This window comes from Mauremys reevesii, linkage group 2 (genome assembly GCF_016161935.1).
Source record: "Mauremys reevesii isolate NIE-2019 linkage group 2, ASM1616193v1, whole genome shotgun sequence".
Lineage (NCBI taxonomy): Eukaryota > Metazoa > Chordata > Testudines > Geoemydidae > Mauremys > Mauremys reevesii.
Genome location: NC_052624.1, coordinates 47,221,845 through 47,248,399, shown reverse-complemented (window position 1 = coordinate 47,248,399; position 26,555 = coordinate 47,221,845). Strand labels below are relative to the sequence as shown.

General features: G+C 40.5%; 1 protein-coding gene across 1 annotated transcript in view; it reads right to left on the bottom strand.

Moving 5' to 3' along the window:
* The window catches only part of COL1A2 (collagen type I alpha 2 chain), a 50,112-nt gene extending 26,270 nt beyond the window's left edge, over positions 1 to 23,842 (bottom strand). The window contains exons 1-23 of the mRNA XM_039526219.1: positions 23,595 to 23,842; positions 20,840 to 20,847; positions 20,158 to 20,175; positions 19,431 to 19,466; positions 17,525 to 17,608; positions 15,819 to 15,875; positions 12,178 to 12,222; positions 12,018 to 12,071; positions 11,652 to 11,705; positions 11,216 to 11,269; positions 10,553 to 10,606; positions 10,199 to 10,252; positions 8,406 to 8,450; positions 8,056 to 8,109; positions 7,895 to 7,939; positions 5,618 to 5,671; positions 3,338 to 3,436; positions 3,192 to 3,236; positions 2,988 to 3,086; positions 2,346 to 2,399; positions 2,140 to 2,247; positions 1,139 to 1,192; positions 901 to 999 (exon numbers count right to left, since the gene is read on the bottom strand). Coding sequence (XP_039382153.1) covers positions 901 to 999; positions 1,139 to 1,192; positions 2,140 to 2,247; positions 2,346 to 2,399; positions 2,988 to 3,086; positions 3,192 to 3,236; positions 3,338 to 3,436; positions 5,618 to 5,671; positions 7,895 to 7,939; positions 8,056 to 8,109; positions 8,406 to 8,450; positions 10,199 to 10,252; positions 10,553 to 10,606; positions 11,216 to 11,269; positions 11,652 to 11,705; positions 12,018 to 12,071; positions 12,178 to 12,222; positions 15,819 to 15,875; positions 17,525 to 17,608; positions 19,431 to 19,466; positions 20,158 to 20,175; positions 20,840 to 20,847; positions 23,595 to 23,664 — 1,344 coding nt within the window. The 5' untranslated portion in view covers positions 23,665 to 23,842. The remainder of the gene's footprint in view (positions 1 to 900; positions 1,000 to 1,138; positions 1,193 to 2,139; positions 2,248 to 2,345; positions 2,400 to 2,987; positions 3,087 to 3,191; positions 3,237 to 3,337; positions 3,437 to 5,617; positions 5,672 to 7,894; positions 7,940 to 8,055; positions 8,110 to 8,405; positions 8,451 to 10,198; positions 10,253 to 10,552; positions 10,607 to 11,215; positions 11,270 to 11,651; positions 11,706 to 12,017; positions 12,072 to 12,177; positions 12,223 to 15,818; positions 15,876 to 17,524; positions 17,609 to 19,430; positions 19,467 to 20,157; positions 20,176 to 20,839; positions 20,848 to 23,594) is intronic.
* Positions 23,843 to 26,555: the final 2,713 nt, after the last annotated feature.

The window sequence follows — 26,555 nt, the reverse complement described above, 5'->3', positions numbered from 1 at the left end:
GCCCTAATCCTGCAAACATTCACAAATTTAAAGGTAAGTATGTGCATAAGTGTTTGCAGAATTGGGGGCTAATGGTTTATACATTCATTAGAAAGCTGACGGAGACAAATTTTACAGAGGGTGAATTAGAGAGAATAAAACCAATGCCATGAAGGCAGTGACAGACTAGGGCCAGATCCTGCACCACTGAACTCAATGGGAGTTTTGCTACTGACTTTAATGGGAGCAGTATAGATAACCTAGATAATCTATCAACTCATGTGAATTTATGGACAAGATTTATTGTTCTTTCAGTTAACATGACTAACAACATGGGCCAATGTGGCTTAGAGAAAACTTTAACAGACACACAAATTTGAACTATGATCATAATTACCACATTGTATAAGTAATAACTAAGGCTAAGATTTTGTCATGGTTATTTTTAGTATAAGTCACATATAGTGCAAGTCATGGGCAATAAACAAAATTCACGGAAGCCGTGACCTGTCTGTGACTTTTGCTGCTGCAGCTCCATAGTGTCTCCTGCCACCATGGTGACTGAGAACTGCAGGGTTCCCTCTCTTCCCTCCCTCCCACATGTATGAGGCTGTTGTCTGTCACTGGAACCCTGAGGAAGGCCCCCTGAGGAGGTTGTCGGGGACTCTGAGGAGGCTGTCACCCATCGCTGGAACCCTGCCGCGGCCACGCTGGCTGCCAGCTCCAGACCCATGGCCCCAGGGACTGAAGCAGAAAATGTCACTGAGGTCTCTGTATAATGACAGGCTGATGGAAATTTGCCAGTTATCCTCTGTGATAATGGACAAAAATCTTCTCTAATTTTTGAATAGTTTATCCCACAAAATGGAAGTCATTTCCCTTTTTGCAATTCTCTAGCAAAGCTACTGAGTTCAGACTTACTCTTGGACCGAGGAGGCCAGGCTCACCAGGGCGACCAGAATCACCGCCAGGACCCCTAGCACCAGCGGGACCAGGAGCACCGCGGCTTCCAGCAGGTCCCTACCAAAAAAAAAAAGAAAAATTAAAAAAAAATTTAAACAAAGGCAGAGATGATTAGCCATAATTATCATCCATATATATAACTAAAGAAATCCTGCATTACACTACTTGACTAGAAGTAAATTGTATAAAAACTCACCATAACACCAGCTCTGCCATCAGATCCAGGGAGACCACGAGACCCAGGAACACCCTATGAAAAACAAACACAAAACAGATTAAGAATGGAAAAGAGATTAAGTCACTTGCTAAGGCAGAGTTTGCTAAAGCTCAGAATACAAACCAGAACTGCTGATATCTCAGATGAGTCTGGATCTGAGCACCCTCAATTGTGGGGAAATCTGGATCCTGAGAGAGATCCAAACTTTGTGTTTTCCCAGAGCTCTAATGGATTGAACCAGGACTTTTGTTCTGAGCACCCTCAGTGTTTGGTAAAATTCAACTCTGGATATGGGGCCAGACTTTGGCCATGATCCTCTAATCTGATCCATGCAGGTGGGCCCCTGCACCCAAGCAGAGCCTTACTGACTCCTGGGACGTTCCACATGAGTACAAGGAACTGCCCATGCAGCTCAGATTGCAATATCGGGGCCTTTCGATCTATAGCCAATCACTGATCGTCATCTGAAACACATATGGGATTAGCATTCCCTTTTCTTTCCTCTCCGGGTGAGCACTTGATCCTAGGAGGGGCTGAGTGCCTCCTGCAGGAAGCTGGTCTTTCTCCCCTCCAGCTGGAGGTGCCATCAACAGCTTGTCAGAGATACTCCCAGCCTGGCAGGATCGAGTCCCTTGCTTTCGATTACATTTATGTGTATCAATGTGTTTTTAAAGGGCTAAGTGCATTTGTGGGGCTCTAAAAACAATAAATATTTAACAAACAACAATAATTGAAACCAACCATAAACATATACTTTGAGGACAAGCATAATCTGCAGCATTAATATGTACTATGCGGAAATGGCTCAGATGACTGGATACAATATCTGTTCAATGGGCACATTCCAAGGGGGCTAGACTTAGCCAGAATAGTACGGATAGCAGCATTAATGACTTCATTTCTTTATTTGTATTTGTCATTCTAGCTTTGCTGTGTCATTTCCCTTCTTTTTTTGACTGAAATGTGCAAGGAGAACCTACCCTTAGACCTGCTGGACCAGAGGGGCCGGTAGCACCAGCTTCACCAGTAGGGCCTCTCTTGCCTTCCTCACCACTTGGACCAGCGGGACCCGATGGACCAGCAGCACCCTGTTTTAATGTGAACAGAGAAAAAGATCAGAATCTTATGCGACAGGCTACAGTAAAATTCATTCACTGAAACATGTTTCATGTGCTACCATACTCACAGGTTCACCCTTGTTACCAGTTTCTCCCTTGGATCCAGCAGAGCCAGGCTCACCCTAGAGTCAAGCAAAGAGGTCACAGAATTAAACACCCTAAAAAAATACTTTCTTCCACCTGTGCAAGCTTTCTATGCAGCAAAGAACTATTCAATAATCTAATGGGGGTATCCTGCATCATTCTATTTTGATAGACAATCAGGGGCCATTCCTGGTATGTGTTTGATGGATTTTTTTGGTTTAACACACATGGAACTAAAGAATTAGTTTTCGTAGAAAACAATATGTTAAAATATCAATTAAAATAACATCAATTGACCTAAAGCATTCAGGTCCTGCTGCTCAGTTGGCACTAAGACTGTTGTTGCATCTTACTGCCTTACACAGGTTTGGATAGCTTTAGTGTGCAAGAACTACTGAGCTTTATGGTCAGCACACCGTAAGGATGTGCAACATATGAATTCTTAAGTCACAACAAGCCAAGAGGTGGCAAAACATGGAAGTAAGCTGCTATGTGTAACTTGAAATGCCTTGGAAAGAAAAACTAAAATGTTTGTCATTAAAGATAAAATATATCCAGCGGGTTTTATAAGTGTGGAGACTTTGGCCATTATAAAATAGAGATATACTATAGACTATGCCACTCACAGCAAGTCCTCTAGGGCCAGCTGCACCAGCTGGGCCAGCAGGTCCAGGAATACCACGAGGACCAGGCAAACCAGGAGCACCAGCAACGCCAGGAAGACCCTTTTAAGCAAAAAAGAAAGAACATAACAATCTCATTATCTTCTTTGTCACTTTAATTGAAACATGCTTTCTGAAGCAACTCAGCTTGAATTTAGAGATACTTACAGCTGCGCCTTTAGCACCAGCAAGGCCATTAGCACCAGGGTTGCCCTAATAAGAAAGACAAAAGGTATTGGTTAATATAATCTTCTGCTTACTCCCCAAGCTCCAAGAATTCACATTTGCGGATAGCAAGATTGAAGCTAACTTACTGCAGGGCCAACGGGGCCAGAAGCACCAGGAAGTCCGGGCTCACCTCTTGGACCAGCAGGACCACTGGGACCGACAGCACCAGCAGCTCCAATATCACCCTATTTGAGAAAATGGTATCAGACCTTTCATTTACAAGAACAGTGCAGTAGATATACCACAGCATGGTGTCTTTCAGCATACACTAGTAATACCACTGCAACCTGAGATTAATAATAAATGTCAGCATTTGTTATTGCTGTGTGAGATATGAAGAAACTGAGGCTATGTCTACACTATGAGCTGAGGTGTGATTCCCCAAGTCATGTACATGTACTCGATGAAAGCTAGCGTGAGTATAACTAGCACTGTAGCCATGGTAGCACGAGTAGTGGCAGTAGAAGCATGGCTGAACCGTGCCAAATACATACCCACTGGTGTTAGGTGGGTGGGTGTGCACTCGGCACTGCTCAGCTGTGCCTCCATTGCCTCTACCCATGCTACCGCAGCTACACTGCTATTTATACTTGTGCTAGCTTAACAAGAACTAACGTGAGTATACGTACACGATCCGGGGAATCCCATCCCTAGGTCACGGTGTAGACATAGCCTTTTCACCTGTTTTCAGAGGCACTGAGCCTTGGAAGCCTATGTAGTTCCCATGGAAGTCAGTGGCTTTCATGGGAGCTGTGGGTCCCCAGCACCCCTGAAAAATCAGACCATATGTTATTATCCAAGATCACACAGCAAGTCAATTATGGAACCAGTCTGCACTGTTGCAAATAATGACAGAAGGTACAGGGCAACCGTGAATCGGTCTCAAAGTTCCTCCAGGCAAGGGATGCCCAATTTAATTTTTTGCATCTGAATTTATAATAAGCTACTGGCAGGGTATCAATTACACCTTTTTATGGGATCTTACCTTTTTCTCTTTTTTCAACAATACATCAGAATTAGAGGCTATCTTAGCTGAGATAGACTCTTTAAAACTCAGCCCTCGGACTCATAATTGTTCTGATTACTTATGTATTCATAAACTGACTGCACAGACTCTCTGCTGTTACTGGATACACTCTGGGTAAGGTTTTATTTCGTTTCTAAAGCTATTGACTTCTATCAAGAATGCATGCGTCATCTTCAATACAGAGTTTTAGTTTGTAAAGACTAAGGATCCCAGCAAACAATTCTCCATCATTCTGATCTAAATATGAATCAAGATAGACTTGTCTGCTGGGACATGTAATCTTCGTGGGAAGCATATCTATGTTAAGGAGGAGGGTAGCACCAGCAAACTACTCTAGCGTATTCAAAAATCAGTGTAGCCCTTGGCCTCTTGGCAAGTTGTCAATACAACTCCCAAATGGGACATAACTTGACTCGCTGGCCTAAATCCTGCCATCCTTTCTCCATCAAAAAAATCCCATTTTATTTAATGGGAGTTTTAACTCAATAAGAACTCCAAGATCTATAATCTGTAATGGGGACAAGTTATTTACTTGAGGGTTAAAGTGAAGCTATAATTATTTTTAATTGTAGATTCTTCATAGTAATTTTTGGAACTCAGGAAATAAGGAGCCTGATTCTCCACCAACCTGCACCTTGTGTAGTTTTTGATACCTGTGACAAGTGGGTGTAAAATGCTCCCATGCTGATTTGGCATGTTTCACCTCCACTTGTCACAGGTATACATAACTGCACAAGGTGTGAAGTAGTGATGAACCAGGCTCTATATCTCCATAAGTGCCTTTATCTGTTCACTTCTTAGATTCAGATTTCATCTAATCTATCATTAACTATAGAGGAAATCCTGCTCTGAGGTCCAGAGTATGAGTCTCTTACTGGCATTTCTTCTATTGATTATTCTGCATTCATTCTGCTCCGAGAAGTTCAGTTTACATCACTGCCAATGTGGCAATCAGTTTGAGTGCTGAATATGGAACAGATTTGTACCAAAGAGCCCACGGCTGGACTTTACAACCCTGTATGCAATCAATATGTTTTATGTAATCCTTTTGGGCACATGTTCCCTATGATCATTTGGGGCAAACATTCCCTGTGATTATTTAGGAAAAAATAAATTAAAATAGTCTAGCTGTGTGGAAAAGCTGCCATATTTCAAAATATGGTTACTTATGTATATATGTAATAATATTTCCAAAAGACTGTAAGGGTTTTTCCTCATTTGATCTGTAACAATAATGTTTGGTTTGAAAGTGCTGCAGTGTCAGATGTGAGTGCACATTTTGCTGTGCATGAGAATTAGATGGTACATTTCACCTTCCTCTAAAAGAAGATATTCATACCTTGGCACCAGGAGCACCTGGGAAACCTGGAGGACCAGCAGCACCAATGGGGCCCTACAAAATGAAAGAGACAAAGTGTTTAGAGAGATTACTGAAAACACAGGCACCTTAGTTGCTGAAATAAATATGTGCCAAAATACAAATGTATCTGATCAATTACTTATCCATGCATCTTCTAAATCTCAGAAGTGACAAGTTCAGCTTTCTATAAACAATTAGAACTAGGATTGATGCTGAGTAATATTTGCATTGTGGGTTAAGACTTTGTAAATGAGGGAAGACTCCTGTCCTAGAACCAAAACACATGGCCAGGGCAGGAAAGTACAAGATGGGCAGAGGCAGCCATCTGCTAGTGCCAGGCAAGATTCCTCACAGCAAACTACCACAACAAACAAAGGGGGAGCATGTTATTCTGGCCAGGAGCAGTGCACCAGCTACTTCTTGCTGCTGATGCTTATCAACTGTACACCCCACTGCACTAGGCATGTGTGTTGTGTAGGGCAACTGGCCAGCTGTTTGCATGGGAGAGGGAAAGGTTCCCTCAACTCTTTGCATTACCTTGCACTCTAGTGCCTGAAGCAACTCCCACTGAAGTCAATGTGAGTCCTTCCATTGACTTCAATAGGTGATAGATCTGGCCATAGGGAAGCAGAGGGCAGGATTTAACCCTAAGATGAGAATGGGTTGTACAATAGTTACCATGATTACCTCCAAAAGGAAACCAGGATTTGTGGGTGGATGAGACAAAAGGCAACTTCACTTCCACTGTGATGAATAGGAGACAACTTATGCTCTGTAACTGTGACAATCCACAGTAAGCACTAGTCACTGTGGGTTGCCATACTTAAACAGTTATGCAGCACTTTAGCCATTCAATTGTTTCAATCATTACTCCGCTAAGTACAATACAGAACTGGGGTGTGGCCGAGGGGTGGCAAATTGTATTATATTTATGACATAGACTCTCAGGATGATATTAACATAAACATCTTTATTCAACTAAAGTGGTTCTGTTTTTAAAAATAGAAAAAGCACAGATTTCAGCATTAACCTGCCGTTCCACTGGCCCTGTCATATCTAGGTGCTGCTATGAGACTTGATGCTTGGAATTATTATGGGACAAATATTCTGGCATACAGAACCTAGACACAACAAGATGAGTTAGGGATAGCACTAAATCTCTTTGTTTTGGTGGATTTATAGCCTTCATTTTATTTTGCTCTTCTTAACGACACAAAAAAGTGTTATTTTTTCTTAAATTATTAAGGGAAAGCATAACTATGATTCACCGATTATTGGTACTGTCATCATCTCATTCTGTTTCTATTGAGCTAAGACCTTCTCTCAATTACACTGGGGTAATTCATCAACAGCAACTACCCCTATAGATCCAGATGAAGTCAATGGGGTTTCCCAGTGTAACTGAGAGGAGAATTTGGTAGATTATTTCTATCCAATCTACTATATAACTGAAGGAACCACCGTGATCCCCCTTTTCTATGATTTTTAACCCAGAGGTAATAACCACAATGGTTGTATCTGCTAACATTAAAAAAACCCTGTATGATACATATGCAATAAATGTATGCTAAAAATCCATATCAGAAGTAATATGCATGAAAAGTAGCCATTTGCTGAACTTCCATCATCTTGACGTTTGGAATGTTTTTAATTCTGAGAGGCATGGAGAATGGAAGTGGAAAAGCACTTGAGTTTTTTTTAAAGTAAGTCTCAAGGAGGATCAGACATTAGATCACCTACACATTGAAATTTGGTATGCCAAAGTTAGTAATTCTGCACACACAGAGGTCTGATTTGGATCGCACATCAGTGTAAATCCAGAGTGATTTCACTTAAGTCAGCCGCTACTTAGGATTTTACATCAGTAGTAACTCATCTGAATTTGTTTCAGTGTGAGAAAATTGCCTTTGAAACAATTAAAATGGTCTTATTTTGCCCTTGAAAAGTAAAATAAAATCCCAGCTGCCTGGTCCATTTGGTATAGAAATGAGTAAATGAGAGTACAATTTGATCCTTTCAGATGTCAGGTATGTTCTGCCAATGTTAATGTCTCAGAATCTCAGCAAGTGGTGACTGAAAATGACATTATACTTCATATTTTACTGACTCCCTGCTGGTTAACAGACAATCATAAACAGAAAAGGCCACACAGATAATCTCATTGAACAATGGAAAATTCTGCATAATTCAGGAGATGGCTACAAGACCTAAAATAACACCACTTCTCTGCCCCAAATGACCAAAGTTATAACTTACAGCAGGACCAGCGGGGCCAGCGCTGCCATCACTTCCACGAGCACCCTACAGGAGAAAAATATGAGAATTAACTTCTGACACAGGATTAAAGAATACCTACTGAAAAGGCACAGTAAATATGACTTATGGTAAGTAAAATATACAGATATGAAGTCACTTACAATGCTTCCAGCAGGACCTACTCTTCCTCTTTCACCGGGGAGGCCACGAGCACCCTGGAAGAATACACTTAATTAGTTATTTTGTACATGTGTGGCACAACATTCACTGAGAAAGACATGACTTCAGTTTTGCCTCCATCACTGTATTAACATCCTTCAGAGGAATAGGTTTCAGATTTTAATTCTGATCAGGCAAAGAATGTCATTCCAGTTAAACATGCACTGTTATATTAGGATGACTGACTTTAACAAAATTGACCACAGTGATTGGCAAGCATTAGAAGAGTTAGCTGAGAAATATCTTACAGATTTAGTAATTTTCTACATTATGAACAATAGCAAATACTCACAGCCTGTCCTGGGCTACCATTTTCACCATGGGCGCCAGGTTCACCCTATTAACAATAAAAATTGTTCATCAGTTAGGCCTAAATTACATTTCTAATGGACTGTTCAATGGCCCTACAGAGATTGTAAGGGCCTGATCTTACTCTTACTGATCTCAGTGGGAATCACCCCCCTCCTCCCTTTTTTTTGCCTTAGGTCAAGATTACAAATGTTGGGTCAGCCCACTCCATCTAATGGCCAGAAGTAAGCCATTCCCCCGCTGCCTTGTATCTTGAGGCAAGTGATCAGAGATACGTATGGGAGTCAGCCAACTAAACACACCTTTCGCTGTCCTTTGACCACTAGATGTTGCCCTGGATGCTGTCCCATAGGTGAATAAATCACTGTGCTAGAGCACTAATATTTTGTTCTGTAGAAGGATTATGAAGCTACAATATAGTTTTGCAAGAACTGTTGCAATGTAATTTGAGAACAAATAAATTTTGCTGGTTGACAGCGTAACATATATTTGTATGCAGTGATACCATATGATGTATTTGGTTTGTGACAATAAAAAGGTATAAATAGGTCTAATGTGTAGCAGAGCTAAAATTCCCTAAATAGTGGCTCATTTAGCCTTATGAATCAGTGGTATAATTTGCACTCTATATGTCATGGATTCATGTAAATTAGTCCCTGGGAATATATCTGTTCTCCCTGAATCATGGGTCCTGCAAAGAAGTGAAAAAGCCAGATTTAACCCTCATGTAACTTCCCTGTAATCAGCACAGATACACCATTAGTGAATTTGGCTTAATCTGTTTCCAGACATTATGTGTTAATAATTGCTCTCTCATTCATTTCACTTTTTGTCTGATTTTCCCCTACAAGTATTTAACAGAAATTTTGATAGCCTAATAGCTTGCCATTAAAGAAGTCAGCAATCAGATAGCATGCTGCACAGAGAGATGAGAATTCTGTACTATAATCAACAGCATTTATTACCAAGCCCCCAGAAAAAAGTGACAAAAGGAATTTTGTGTGAAATTTGTGGGTTGCTGATTTAATAACTGTCAAAATCCAACCTCTAGTGTGAAATAAGCAGAAGCATGCCATCTCCCAGTTGGTTGTTTCTATCAACATTGCTATGAAGGACTGAAATGAAAAGGAAGGAAAAGTATGAAGGAAAGAAAGTATGACTAGATGGGGAACCTAATAAGTTGTTAAAAATATCTATGTGATTCTGCATTTCTCTGCCATGTTTAAATTCAGTTTTGCAAGGCTGCTCTTTAAATCTGTTGCTGAAGTGTGGCACTGTGAAGAAAAAAGCTCAGAAAGACCAACTCAATCTAAATTAGAGCAACATCACTAACCGTCAATGTTCTAACAGAAGGCAGCACCACAATACCTGGCTAAGTAACAACATTTTTCAGGAAGGGGAAAGATTTTCATTGTAATGGACTTACAGCAACCAATTGCCCAGTTCTTGCGTGGGACTTAGGGTGTAGGGGCAGAAGAATCATGATTTTTTTTAATCATGCTGGAAAGCTAATCATTAGGGGTCCAGTCCTGCAGCTCTTACTCAGTAGAACTACTCTCATGAGTAACAGATCAAGGCCCCAGGCATGATCTCTCTTGTTAAGAAATGGCATGTGTTTCTGTTACATGGGTCAACTGATGTTGGAATTATTTCATCCTGAGAAATGTTTAGGTGACAATATAGGAGAGGAATTGGAGATAATAGCATGTGTATTTTGCTGGAAGAAGTTGTAAGTGCCCTATGTTTTAAAAGCCATTATTCTGATTTAGTTTTTACCTTGACACCTGGAGCACCGGCTTGTCCCCTTTGACCGTCCAGACCGTTGTGTCCCTATATTGGATAAAAATCGTTGTTAAAATGTATCTTGTTGCAAATCTTTATTCATGCCTACAAACTGTCATTCACATGTGGAAGGTCCATCTTTCCACTATCCCTCAATGCTAATCATATGGTTGTTTTTTCTTCCATTTTGTTATATCATGGACAAACTCAAAGGTTTAATAAGACTCATTTTGCTAGTCCATATATTTACAATATCTCTCACATACATTAATCTGTGAAAGATTTCTGGGGACTTGAATATCCTGAGATATTTTCAGACTTGACCACATAGGTAAGAAATATGCTCACCCTAATTCCTTTAAAGCCGGGCAGACCAGGAGTTCCAGGGAAACCACGAGCACCCTTAAAGGAAACAGAGGGAGAGTGAAGGACTGTCTCTCACATTAGCAATTATAGCTAAAGAGAAAAACGATAACTTTCACAAAATATACTCATGTATTGACCAGATTACTAAATTAGGAAAAAGCTTTTAGCTATAGGCTGGGAGCCTGAACCTGTGAAATACTCAGCATTGTCAATTTCCATCCTTCACAGGGTCAGGCCCTTAACTACTAAGCAAAATTAACAATAAGCAGCCAATTGCCAAGTTCTTCTGTGGGATGCATAGGGTGTAGATCATAGCTGTTGTTAGGACATCAAATATGTTCTATACTAGTGTAGTCTTCTACACTAAAGGATCTATTCTCCTCTTTCTGTGCAATTCCCTCCCCCCACCAAAAAAAAATTAATACGAGCCCCTAAACGTTTCTGATACACAGACTCTCTAGCTCCATACATAAGAATATACATACAGAAGAATCCCTTAGGGTATGGAATGGCAGCAGAATAGCAGAGTAGTCCATTCAGGCCAGTATTACTAGTCTGCTAATATATTCCTTTTCCTAAATGTCCCCAGGTTTTATCAACTATGAGACAATTATTCTGTTTAATATATGATAGGCGATTTCTCACCTGAGAACCAGGAACGCCCCTCTCACCAGGTCTTCCAGCTTTTCCAGGGTGACCCTAAAAAGTGACAGAAAAGAAAACTAGTTGTGTAACTAAGGAAATGGAACCACTTTTTAAACATTAGTGGAGGTTATCTTAAATACATGGATGCTACATTTGCTTTAATTTCACTTTTCCTGTATTTTTGAGGCTTGAAGTCACATATGGAAAGATTTAACATTTGTCTTTTTTACGTTATGTTTGCAAAATGCAACATGATTTCTATAAAATCAATGGTTTGGGGAGTTGTGGTTTATTTTCTGGTGTGTGTTTTACACTTTCGAGTAATTGTCACCAGAACACCTACGGGTGCCATTTAAATAAGATTAGTTTAATTTAGAGATTTTAATCAGGAACATCTGACTCTAATGAAGATGAATGGTGTTTAATAACTACTTACATCTTCACCAGCCTTTCCAGGAAGACCAGCCGGACCACGGGCACCAACGGGACCCTATAAAAAAAGCACAAGGATTATGTGAAGTTGGACAATTGAAGTGAGACCGCTCAGTTGCTTTGATGTTCAATTTGAATTAGAGATGGGCCTGACATGGGACCCTGGTTCTGAGTCCTTCCATCCCAAGTTTTGTGGAAGCCAGTTGACTTTAGACTCGTGGAAGTCTGAGCCTCACTGCTCAGACCTATCTCTGTGACAGGAGCAAACAGAAACAACAAATTCAAATACCCCTGGACATGCACATAAACAAAAAATTCAGAGTTCAGATCCACTTCAAATTAACAGTAAGGGGGAGAAAAATCTACTTACTGTTTGACCAGGTTCACCAGGCTCACCAGCAGGTCCTTGGAAACCTTGAGCACCCTAGAAGAAATAAGTTTTCTTAATATCGTCTTACAGAATAAACTATTCATATTCTATATGCATATACTCCTCCCCACCCCAATGACTGCAATCCGAATACACTTACAGGGGGTCCACTTGTTCCAGGTGGGCCTCTGGGTCCCATTATACCCTAGAAAAAACATATAAAAAACCCGTTAGCATAATAATAATAATACTTGGCCATTATGTAGCATCTTTCATTTGAGGAGAACAAAATATGTTATAAACATTAATTCATTAAGTCTGACAACATTCCCGAAGGGTAGGACGAGATTATAGCTGCCATTGTGCAATAGTTGAAGCACTGGAGGTTAAAGTGATGTGTCTCAAGCATACAGCCAGTCAAAGGCAGAGCTGGGAACAGAACCTAGGAGTTCCCTGACTCTGCTTTGCCTACTAGCTTACCACCAACTCATCCCAGTATATATGGGATATAATGAAACTATCAAAGGCACACTGCCAATGCTGACAAGTCATTAGACTTCCTACTTTCTTTTTGGCTTGTAGGTGAGGATATGATACAAGTGCCCTTGTACACAGTCATTCCTCCTCTTGGCTTGCCTGCACTATTCTTCTGAGCAAACAGACAGTGGGAAAGGATGATGTCACAACTTGCACATCCCCACAGGCATAAACAAACAACAAAAAAGCCATTGTTAGAGAATGTTACATTTTAGGGTCTCTCGACCTTGTCAGTGGCTCTTCAAAGGAAAGGAAGAGATACTGAAAAATGAAAACTGGTATCATGGCAGGGCAATAAGAGAAAAAAAATGTAGATAATGAATGGTTATATATGCTACTATTACTATATGCTGCAAAATCCCTGTCAGTGTACGACTTTGGAAAGTGATTCTGTGTATACATTGCATATGTAATATTTTGCCAGATATAGACAAATTATTTTTATTTAAATTCTCCACTTTGCATTTTTTTGAACTTCATAAGGCAATCCATAAAGTGTTACTAGTTTATTGTGCTAAACGGATATTATGAACCCAAATTATGTCCTTAAAGAGGATTGTTAATAGACTAGCACACAATCTGTTAACAATTGTTTCATATAGTACAGAGCAAACACAGAAACAAACAAATAAGCCACCCCAACTCATCTATCTAAACTTCTATCATACAAATTCATATTTTATGGGATCGAGAGTGCTTTATGTCATAACTGATATAATTAAGAATTAACAGATTATAATAATCTAAAATACATATTTGGGAACATTTTTAGATATTCTGAGAGCAAGGTGAAAGAATATATAACAGTTTTTCAATACATTAGATTATGTAACATTAGGGTCTCTTAAAAATGTGAACAGTCCTCATTAAAACTAATGAAGGGAACATATGCCTATTGAAAGAAGGGCATTTCCCTATAGGGTCGAGAGAAATCTTAGTAGGTGGTGAGACTGCACAAACTGTATTTTACAATACATGATATGGTTACCAAAATATGTAATAGTTTGGAGTAAAATTCCTGCTATGTGGACTCCCTGCACAAGGCCTGTGGACTACTTGTCTCACTTAAACCCTCAAATAGGGTCTAAGTACGACTGGAGTGATACATAGGCCTTGCACTGGCTCTCTGTATGAAGATGAATTCCACCCCCATTTTTTTCCCTATGATTTTTTTCTGTGGCATTTAGAAATAAAGAATAAAATATTTCCTACAAGCAGAATTTGCTAAAATTCAAGATCTAAGAGATTTCTCACTATGAAATCACACAAGTTTTGGATATGATTAAGGAGTCCATTCTTCTTGCCATATGGGTGCATTATTCCTATTCATGCTAACAGAATTTACTCATTCAGTACCTGTAGAATAGTAGTTTCCATTAAAAATGAATCATTTACCCATCGCTACCTCACAATAATATCCTAATCTTAACTTTTTCATGGAGACCACAGTTATTTACTCTCACATGATTGGTTATACATATTATTGGTATGTGGGGAAGGTAGGAGTACAGTAAACATGGGCATGGCTCAGATTCATTTTGAATATGTATAAATTCCATTCTGTCCAATCTTTCAGTGCTTCTGCACTCAAAACTCCCATTGAAGATAAGGAAAGCTTTGAATGCAGATTGATTTTCACTGCAGTACATTTTTATTTAGGGCTGGAACAGAAGAAAAAAGTATTAAATAACAAGCGGGCGTAGGCTCATCTTTCTGCATGTAGCACCATTGGTGTTGCTGGTAGGGGGGTGATTTACTCTATTTGTTCACTCTTGGTGGAAAATTCTTTAGTTAGCACTTTGCAGCAGTGACAGTCACAGGTGAATGAATCCTCATCTACATTTTCTCACTTCCTCTCAGGGACAAAGACAGCCTCCATCTAGCTGTTCAGTTGTAAATTGTTTTATCCCTCTCCAGAGTTGTCACTGAAGCATTACAAGACACCCTGCTATTTGTTTCTCTATACACTGCCAAAGTACAGATACATTTTTATGATCTATTAACAGAGTTCATATATATATGAACAAGTGATACATATTGGTTATGGAGGGAATGAGTGTGACTAATGCTATGACACGCAGGTGTGCCAACATCTTTTTATGAAAGTTTCATATCTAAGCTGTTTTCAGGAATGGAAACACTAATTGATCAATCTCAGTACTAAACAGTTTAGCTGAACATGCTGGGGAGAAATTCTACACTGAATTACAACCATACATCCACTAGTAACTTGAATAGGGGGTTGGACAGCTGTAAAATAGGGCAGAATTTAACTCACTGATTACATTTTAGGTACATTGGCAACACTGCTATGGTGTGTAGTCACTGTTCCTGGAGACAAGCGACAAATTCTACCTTAATTTACACCTCTGACTACAATAGGGTTGCACAGATGTAACTGAAGGCAGAATTTAGCCCATATTCTGCTATCCTCATACACACACAACATGATCCAAATGGAGAAGCAAATATACTTCTAAAATGTCCCTTTCTACAGATTTAGCAGCAGTAGGTAGAAAAGGCTCTCCCTCAGAATGGGCTTTGCCTATATGTTTTTTATCAAAAACAATTTGATCTTTACTCAAATCACTCTGTACTGGGAGACGTATTTTATATGTCTGTTTTGCCTAATTAGTCTTAGATGTGATAAGCATTGAGAGTAAATGACTCACAGAATACAGGGACCAAATTATGCCCTTATTAAACCCGTGCAACCCCAATGAAATCAACGGAGTCATACAGTCATGGGGGCAGAACTTGCTTCCACAAGTTCATCATATCAATGGTGCTGAGATGAATTAGCTGAGGTAGCTCTTACCAGGTCCAGCTTGGCATGACTGAGATTCATTTCACTGTCAACATTCTTCATTCCCAAAACACAATTTTCTTATGTCTCATTATGAGGAAAGGGATAGTGAATAAAACGAAATTACCTAAGATCAGAACATGAGCTTCCCTGACAAAATAAGGGTCGGATCCTCAACTGGTCTATATCAGCATAGCTCCGCTGATATCAAAGGAACTACAGTGAGATACACCAGCAGAGGGTCTAGATCTAAGAATGTACTGCAAACATTTTCAATTGCCCTACATCAGAAGAGCAGCAAAATCTTTACATTGACTCAGACTCTGATATGATCATCACATACATTTTGAACTATGTTGTCAGTTATGATACATGTAAGATATGTAGTAAGGATCCAAATGAAATATTTAATAAACATATCTATGTAAGTTGTCAAATGAAGGAGAATGTTCGCCTACCATGGGTCCGTGGCCGTAATCAGCTGCTTTAGATGGATCATACTGAGCAGCGAAGTTCTGTAGGAGAGAAAATGTTTGAAATTCATATTACACATAAGAACTTCATTAATACTATCAGGCTTTCAGATCTATTTTATATGCTCAGATTATCTGATTTTTGTTATATTTGCTGGATAATGGTTTATTTTAATTTCCTTAAAATCTATAATAATGACAACATTTATTGAGTGCATTTGTGTTTATTCAAAAAATTAAATTTTCCTTAGTAATAATTATGCCATTTCACACAACTCTCTCAGCAACATTTATTCAACAGTAGCTGAGAGAGACTGATAACGTGAGTTGAAAGTTCAGAACATATAACTTACGCCCATTTGAAAGAGGTAAATATTCTTAAATCACCTAAATCATTTTGGACAAGTCTCAATTTGAGACATTATGTACATTTATCATTGCACCAATCAGCTGCACTTAATGTTCCACCCCTTTGAGCCTTCAAGTGAGCTAGGGCTCTGCAGCTTTTCAGAATATCTGAAGTGCCTACATTCTCAAGAAAACTATAGTGGACTTTATTCACTTCCATCAACATGAGCCTTGCAGATTTTTATAGAAGGAGAAGTTTTCCTTACTGAAATCTTTAGAGAGAAAATGCTCTGTCCAACTCTTTAAACCAAGATGAAATAGAAAATATTCCTTTCATGCTTTGGGTTCCTTTTAAATTCCTATTATTTTAACTTAATCTTTTTATTTCAGTTTTATGTCTGCTAAAAGGGAAAAAACAACAAACAACAAACCCCATTTCTTTTCCCAGTGAAGATGAAAGTGGGTTAATCTCCCTGGTGCCCCAGGGATTTACAGTGCCTGCCCATTAACACGTCATCTCTAAGACCTTATGCCTCTCATGACGCTAATGTAGGGCACTCAAAGGGTTAAACAGGCATATCACGGCCTTCTGAGAACACGTGAAGCACACATTGTTTTTGCAAGAAGGCTAGACGTGACACGATCCATTTAAGCTCTGAGACACTAATATTGTTCATACTGAAAAATTCAGAGGGAAGAAAGATGTAGTTTATTTACTAGTAAGTAAGAAAGAAGCTAGGACATACTCTCCAACATTCCCATATATGCAACTTCAACACTGACTGTTAACTTCTAAAAAGCTAGCACAGTCTGAACTTCCATAGCCATGTTGTTTCACCATAACAGTACTTTTACTAGATTTTTATTTTATTTATATTTTATATATTTTATATTATTTCTACACTTGGTTTCAATACTAACGTCCCCTCACCTGAAGCCAACAGCAAAAAGTGCTGTCTTGTTTGCCCATGTGCTTAATCAGTATGGATTTCATTTAGTTAATTCCTGAATAACAAAAATATGTTACGGGTGCACAGATCTGAGATGTTCAGACAAGAAAAAAAATAGCATTAGGGAATCAAGGCGTTAATTCTCCCCTTCATGCATGTGCTAAGCACCCTACTGACATTTATATGGGTCCCAAATTCATCATGGGAAATATACCCCTTGAAGAACATTTCAGTGAAATGGAATGAAGAATCCCATCCCATTCCAAGCCCAACAGAATGTTTTATCCTATTCTAAAGAGAAATGCCTTTATTTTCTGATATAGGTATATTTAATCATCAGATGCTACAATGCGTGGATGATCAGTTTCAGTAATGAAAATCTGGATGTCTTACTCCGCCAAGACCTGGAGGACCAGGGGGTCCTGGTGGCCCTGGTGGACCATCTTCACCATCTATGCCGGGTACACCTGGTAGACCCTAGAGTCAAAAAGATGAAAATGAAGTGAATGTTAGGAGTAGTTGAAGAAGACTCTGAACTTGTGAAATCATAAGTAAGAAAGAAGCTAGGACATACTCTCCAACATTCCCATATGTGCAACTTCAGCTGACTGTCAACTTCTAAAAAGTCTGAACTTCCATTGCCATGTTGTTTTACCCTAACAGTACGTTTCCTATGTTTTAGAGCATTGAGGCTCTTTGGAGATTTTATTAGATCCATGCTCTCAAAAGTGGCTGCTAAATTGGGGTGTTCAATTTTGAAGTACTGTCAAATTTTGTACCCACCATTTGCACACACAAGGCCAGATTCTGTCATCCTTATTCACACTAAGTAGCACTAAGGGGATATTCAAAGTGAGTATGGGCAGCAGACACTGGTATAATCACTTGTGCCCAAATGTCACAAATTAAGTCTTCTGCAGGTACAAATAACTGGTCATGCAACAACTGTGGACACAAATGACTGGGTGTACAAAATTGCCCCTGAGAACTGGGGGGAAGTCAGCGACGGCTCGCTGGGCAGAACCTCAACTGGTGTAAATCAGCATAGCTTCATTACACTCAATGCAACGAGGCCAATTTACATTGAGCTGTGGATCTGGCCCAATATAGTTACAAATCTGATAATAGAAGCAAAACAGAGTGCTATAAAGATTTTCTGTTCTGTCCCTCTACCGCAATGGATGATACTCTTCATTTGCTATAATTGCTTGAAACTGCATATACACAACCAAACTGTGAGCCAAATCCATGCAACCTTGCTACACTGTGCCTTCAGTCACAGGTGTGATTGAGGACAGCATTTAGCTTACTCTGTATTTTGGGCCCAAACCATTCTCCAAATGAAATCAGCAGTAAAACTCCCATCGACTTCAGCTGGAGCAAGATTGGGACCACTGTACACATGCACACACACACAATCTATACATTGTTACAATAGGGAAAATAATTCTTAAATGGATTTAGGTAGAAATAAGTAGTGTAAGGCAAATATACAGCCCCAACTATATGTATTCTTCTTGATGGTTTACAGTGTGGGCTTTAAAGCTTGTAGGTGATCGCTACACAAAATATGCACCATATCATGGCATTTCCATGATATAAAATGATACAAAATCACAGCCATCACTACTGCACCTTGTGAAGATAAAAAATATGCCTCCCAAAGAAACTGCTGTGTGACACCAGAGCAAACCAGAAAAAGAAAATGAATGTAAATAATAGGAGTATGTGAAAGTTGTAATTAGATATGTAACTATCTTCATTTACAGTTACATAAACAAAATCTACCAATGAACACCTCCTTCTCAGTAGACCAGTAGAATATATATTTGCCTACGAAAGTTTTTTCAAGTCATGTATATTTGATTTACAATAAGTGAAAGCTTCTCAGGGCAGACTTTGTCTATTCTGCTTAGTGTTTTACATAGTTTTATCTTTATCCAATGCTTTGAACCAGCTCTGAGTCTGCACCTTTCCATGTCAGCTTTTCTTCTCCACTTTCATGTTACCTACCTCCACTGTGTACAGTTGGAAATTATTCTAAAGACTATTGACCAAAGGTACTAGGCCAAGTTCTGAACTCACACCTGGGCAGAACTTAACCAAGCTGCACAAGTGTCACTCAGGGCAGAATTTGGTCTGCCATGTAGTATACCTTTTTATAAAAGTGTGTACACAAAACTCTCAGAAGTGAATTTATTTCATTACTTGTGCTTTAATGTGGTTGGTTCTTTTCTATTGTTCCCCCAAAGACAATTGTTATAACAAAAATAGTTGAACAACAACTGTGGTTCCCTACCCTTTCTCCTGGTGGCCCTTTGTCTCCTCTGGGACCCTGTAGGAAGAGAAAGAAAACAATGTAATTTGCTGTGCAGTCCTCCATCAAGATATATGAATGCATATAAACAAATTGTATTGCTTAGAATAATCAATTTGTGAAAGTGTGACAAAACTACTAATATATATGTCACTTGTAGGGAAAAGATCAGTTATATCTATCAAAGTAACTTTAACTTATTGAGAAGGAGGAGTAGACTATAACAATATTTTAGTCAGATAAGCACAGAATAGTCTGTGGAAACACATCCATGTAAAGCAGATTTTTGTTTTACTCCACACTGAATAATTAGCACTAACATGTTATTTATTTCTAAAAACAACATGTATTTTCTCTGTCCTTATAGGCATCACTGTTGTGTAAAATGTGTATTTGTCATCAATTGCTTTTTGAAATGTTCTCAAGAATGCTTTCCTAAATATAACTTAGTTCTCTGTGTGCACAATTCTGCTGTCAGGTAAAACAGTGTAAATCCAGAATCTATGTTTACACTGGTGTAAATATAGCCCAACAGCTGTTTTCTTCTTTTTACTGTCTAATAATTTAAGTGCTAAATTGGTCAAGTGTCTGAAAAACAGCTTAAATATGTTTCCTTTCAACCTATATCCAACAAAATGTTAGTTTGCCTGTGAATATTTCATGTTACCAAAATACTTAATCATTAATAAATAACAACAACAATGCTTACCCTCCGCCCTGCAGTTGCCTAAAAGAATGAATTATAACAAAACTGAAATTAATAACAGTTCCATCCCAAATCCTATTAAATTACTATAATGTACAAACACAGAGATTCAGCCTCTTAAATCAAGTTCTATATTTTATAAAAAAAATTCTATATCTATATATCTATATAAATGACTATATTTGTGAAATTGCTTTAAAATCTAGGAGGAATTATGTACATAGTACACATTATGTTAGATTATTACTACATACAGATATCTGTTAAAAACCTACGTATAAAATTGGCTAGTTTATATTTACCACAGCATGCAAACAAGGTATAAATAAAAGCACACCTGAATTCATTCATAATCCTTTTGATGAAATGACGTTTATAGAGTTACTTAAGCTTTAAAGTATAATAATCTCCAACCCAAGGGCCATGTATAATATCCAAATGTCACCGCTATGTTATTTCCTCTTTATATTATTTTCACCTACGAAGGCAGTCTCTTAAAAAAGCCCTGCCCATTTGGAGATTGGGGTGGGCACATTTCTAGATAGTCCCTATAGCACTTAATGATCGCTAGCTTTTCCATGATCATCTTGGGAATTAAGGTAAGTGAATGCCAATTCTGAAGAAAAATGGTGCCTAGCTAGTTAGTTAAGGGTGAATATTGTATATTGAATGAAATTATACTGACCTCATTTGCTGGAAAAAGGAAGGAAAAAGAAGAAAAAATAGATTGTAGGTTACAATAACTTTAAAAAGCTTACATTTCAATGCTTGTAAAATACCCCAACATTTAATTAATATTATTAAAATGTTTACAGTAGCAATTATTGAGATTTTATGTGGAGAAACAGATTGACTAAGGAAATTAAATACAGACCTACATTTTATATTGTAAGACTTGGATGTACTATGTGGACCTGATCCTGCAGCCCTTTCTCAGGAAAATCTCCCATCAAAATAACGATTGGGCCTAGGGATGGGGGGCGGGGGGAAAGAGGAGGAGAAGGAGAGGAGAGCAAGTCTGTGTGTGAGAGAGAGAGACATAGAGACAGATAGAGGGACAAATCCAGCAACACTGATGCTTGACTGAAAGGAATAATTTTCCATTTTCTTGTAAATGGCTCCAAGCTCATTTTTATGAAGTTGTGGGAGGGGCCTACTTCAACTCACCAATATTTCTGATATGAGAATTCTAAGCACAATGACTACAGATACACTGTATAAGAAAGTAACTAGATTAGCCATTAAATGATAAATAATGTTCGTTATGGACACTTTTGATATTTAGTACTACATAACAAATTGTTCAAAGGGTTCTCACTGCTTTTTAGTGCTTTAAATCCCCAAAATGAAAAATCTATAAAATTATGTTTTTCTCATTTTATTTAATTTTTACAAACTGCAAGCAATTTAGTCAAAAAGTGTCTATTCTGGTTCAAAATTGAGCATGTTAATCTGTACTTTACACTACATTTTGACCACACAGAATTGATATGTTTAAAAATTGGGTTTGCATCTCTTAAATTTTTAGTTTGGCAATTTATTAGGATCAAGACCAATGCCAGTGGTTGGTACAGTTTAACAGAAAGATGACTGGTATAATCCAATATACAGAAAATTGATATGTAAAACATATTACTAAAACATCAACTTGGTGTGCTCCCAAATACGAAACTGAACTCTAAAAATGTAAAATTCTGGGTGTTAAATAATTATTTCAGGATAAATTCTCACCTTATTATGCTTTTGGAAAAGGTCAGATGTTCTTAAATTTAGGGTTGACTGACATAATGGGATTACCCCATGAATCCCCTTTGTTTTTGGAAGGTCTCTTTCTCTCTTAAAACGTTACTGGATTTGCAAAATGTGTTACTATTTCTTCTTACCACCAGAGGGAGAAAAATGTCTATGTTTAGCCTCAACCAGGGAGTTGCGAGGGTCAAACTGATAATAAGTACGGTAGATAAAATTTAAAAAAATAGTGGAAGAGAGGAAGCCAGTATGGTCGTAAAGATACTACAATGATAACTTTTTACATCTTTAGATCCCTCTCTGTGCTCTGGACAATCAGTTATTCGACACTGGTCATCATCGCAAAGTCATTGCTGACTTAATGCTCTTGACAGATCAACCATCTGTCAGAAAGGATGTCATTGAGTAAAAGCATCATCTGTAGAACAAACAGAGTTTGCTTGTGTGTAACATATTGGATATTTTAGGGGAAATTTATGGGAATATTGTGTTCAAAAGCTTACTTATGGCACCCATGTGGCATTTGAAGGAATACAGCTGGCACAGATGTATTTAGCCAGTTAGATCACTTGTCTAGAGATGCTTCCACATGAGCTCTATGCACAGCTCATTTTTATAGAAGGTCATTTAAAGAAACAAGTGTTAGGTGTGCAAATGAATTTCAAACATTGCATTAAAGCAAAGGGACTCTTGAATTTCTCATTCAGTTAAGAGATAAGACTTGTTAAGACCTCTAACGTCTGGTTTGAAAGTTTACCAGAAGGGGTCACTATTCCTGAGCTAAGTGAGCGTGCAAGAGAAGAGCTCAGTGTCTCCATAAGGCAATACTAGGAATATTAGTTCACTTTTACACAAGAGCTCAAGAAACATTTTTTTTCATATTGTCAGATTTTTTTCCTAACAAAGTGTTTTCTTTCTCTCTCCAAATGTAGGATTTTAACTTTTCTAGAAAACAACCAGCCAACTCCCGAGGGATCTGAACTTTAATAACTCCTCCTTTTGGGGCTGGAGCTAACCAACCGAGACATTCTCTATTCTTTTCCAGAGTAAATCCGTTCCCACTCCACAGACTTTGAGACGGGGTCCCCTGCACTACTCGTTTCCTCCCTCCAGAGGGCGCCACTTGGGCAGAAGCCAGCAGCAGCAGCCCAAACAAAGATGTACAACGCCCTAACGTTACTGTTCTTGCAAGGAGAGGGTAAGCTGTTGCTTTCCAATTCCCCGCACCCCATGGACCTTTTAAAAAGTTAGTCCGAAGTGCTACACAAGTATAATGATAGTGCAGCTAGGAGGATTGCTCTGCCTCCTATAAATATCCCCCTGCTAGGAGCTGAAGCATCTGCTCACAAATGAAGACTTTCCATTCTCCTTTGGAAAACAGCCCATCTTCTTTAAGGAGAAAGGGGGGGCTCCTTGGCCTCCAGCCATCCTCAGACAGAAAAAGAGCGGTTTTTTTGGGAGTGTGTGTGTGTGGCTTTTAAAAAAGTGACAATCCGAACTGGGAGGTCAATCTGCACTGGCTCAATGGCAATGACATTAGATGCTGGCTGTGTGGCTCCACACTGACAGACCCCCGACCCGCTCCTCACCCTCAAAGGACAAGAAGTCTAGGGAGAGTGGGGAGTCTAGGACACCCCCCCTCCCAAAAAAGAGAGACCTCCCCACACCGCAAACAAGCTGAAAGCACTTACATTGACATGTTGCTAGGTATGAAGTTACTGCGAGCAGCAACAAAATCCGTGTATCCACAAAGCTGAGCATGTCTAGTTGCTAGACATGCAGACTCCTTGTGTTGCAGAGCCCCTGGTCGGTGGTTAGATATTACCTATGGGACGCAGGCATACAGTCGTGGCGAGTAACTCCAAACTTAGCAGAAACCTGCTGCCCGGGATGCTAAAATAATAAAGCCCCGCTCGGCCGTATTTATACGGCAGGAGGTTCCCCGGGCTGGCGGGTCCCCGAACGCCTCGCAGCCAATGGCGGAGCAGCAGCCCTGGGGGCCCCGCGAGGCTCCCAGGCCGTCACGTGCTCCTTATCTCCGACCTGCCCCGGCAGCTTTGGCAGCAGCTGGGGGGCTGGAGCGAGGGCGGGGCACAGGGCTGGGGGGCGGGGGGGGGCAAATTGGTTCCATTCTTCGTGTGGACGTGGCCACTTTGAGGCTTTAAAAAGGAAAATCTGACTCGCTGTCTGGTTTGGCTTCCACGTTGGGGGGTGGGGGGCTGGGGGGCTGGGAGCGGCCAACCTGCTCGGGAGCTTTCGAGCTGCCGCCGGGAAGCTGCTTTCAAAGCAGGAGCTGTCCAGGTCCTGCGATACCTCGCGCCCTGCCCGTCTCACGGTGGGTGGGGAAGGGGGAAGCAGCGAGGGCGACAGGGAAGAGCTGGATCGGCCTGGAGCCTGCTGTGGCTTTGCTCCCCGGGAGTCCCACACTGGAGCAGCACAAGCCGGACGCTCCTACCGACCCCATCAGATCCGGATCCCCATGCGTCCCCGCACTACTGCACCTCAGACCCCTGATCCGCCAGCCCAGCCCCCCTTCAATAAACCACTGGGGTCGGTGCCCTGCTTCCCGCCGCCTGGCACAGGCTGGCAACCAGCCCCAGAACCACCTCGTTCAGTAACGGGTCCTGCCAATTTCCCACCCCACTGACACTCTCCGTGCCACCCTCGGCCCCACGGAGAGCACGGAGAGGAGTGGGAGTTTGCGTGGGTGCACAGTCTGAGCGGTTACCAAAGAAACAACACAGTCTGAGCAATGGTCCCAGCTGTTCGTTAGCAGCGCCTAGCTAGCAAAGTGCAGCTCTTTTAACGTTTTCTGCAGTGGGCTGTATAGACGCTAACGCTATTAACAGATTATATACATACATATACATAGTGCTCCATCATTCCTGTCTGTGCCACCTGGTCTCCCCCTTCCTCCCCACCCCATGTGCCCCCTTTCATCTGGAACAGAAATTTAACTAATCAAAGATGCCACATATTTACGACCCGTTACAATTAAGTGCCCTGAGTCTGGGTCCCGGACACCCCTGCTCCCTCACCTCCTAGTCCCCCCCGTTCCTTTCCACCTCTGCCAGCTTTAGGGCTCTGGCTCCCAGTGCAACACAGAAGCAGGGCGCGGGACGCTAGGAGATGAGCTTTCCCCAGTCTCTTACAGTGCCAGATTTTCTATGCCATGGCCTCAGCTAGAGGCACTTGGGGTTAAATCTGTCTCCAGCATCAGCATCTCTCGGCTCGCTTGCCTCTTCCCCTGCAGCAGGCGGCCTCGCTCGCTGTGATCTGCGGTGGCTGAAAGGGAAGCTGACGTGGTCATTCCCAAGTGCCAAGATTGGGTTTCCAACAGCTCAGGTCTGCCTGCCTCCGCTGCCCTGGCCCGAGACAGCTGTAGGTAGCTCAGGTGCAGCCCGATCTGCCTCCCGCGGAGCAGTTCCCAACCCCCCTCCAGTAAGTTGCTTCCCTTCCTCAAAACCCGAAGCTTCATTAAAAGGAGCCAAGAGCAGAACAGACGCGGTTAATTGCAAAGGCAACTAGCCTCGGGGGGCTGGGATCCAAGCCTGCCCCAGCTCCCAGCAGCAGCAGGGGCGAGAAAGGGGCCTGCGGGCTGCAGTTGTTCACAACTTCTCCCCCTCCCCTTTTGTTGTTGTTGTTCCAAGGCAGAGACATTCCTGCCCAGACACACGAACTAGCAGCAACAGATCCCCGCTTCTCCAAAAGGCTGCTCTGTGTACATGGGGCAGGGCGGCTCAGAGGAGCCCATGGCAGAGGAAAGCAGCTGTTCTTCGGAGATGCTAACTCTGCGCACTGGAGATGCATCTCTGCTGTTTGAGCTCTTGTTTTCCTTTTGGCTGAAACGTTTCCGGTCAGAGTTTAGGTGTATACTGAAGTGCCACTGTGTTCGGCCAGGTGCTGCTGGGTAGTGGGAAAATGGGAGCTGCTGCAGCCACTGGACATTGCAGAAAGTACCTCACTTTGTACTAGATGCAGCAGCAGCGGAAGTTTAACGGGCACGCCACATTGACTCAGCAGCTAATGCCACGTTGTTTTATTTGACATGCTCTATGCCAGTAGCGTTACCAGAACCGGTCAAAGGAGAAATTAGTGACCCCTCGCTCATCGCTATGGAAGTGTGTTTATATCCAGACCAATACTCAGTCATGGTATGGGACTTGCTCTAACAAACAAGAGCACTGACGCTAAAAACATGCATCACAAACAAACCTTCACACTCTTACCTAAAACATCTAATTATACCTATTCTGGCTACAGGATAGATTTAAATCATGTATTCATTTGACAAAATACACCCTACCACACAGCAACAGGGGTGCTGGAAAAATTAGTACAGAGGAGGTGCTGAGTGCTATTTACCCTGAGTGTAAACCCTAAATGATGGATTAGACTTCAGGCCCCCAACACTCCTAGTTCCAGCACTTACACCAGACTAACAGACTATAATACAGTAGTAAAACAATGATACTTAGCATAAAACCTTAAATACTATCTGCAGTCTGTGTATTTCATGTGTGATAGTGACTGAAATACAATATGACAAAAAAGAGAACCCAGCTAACTTATTTAATTCCATTATATTTAAATTTCTTAAACTGTATCAAACTCACTCAGTGAGGCTCATGTCAAGAAAGAAAATAATAAGG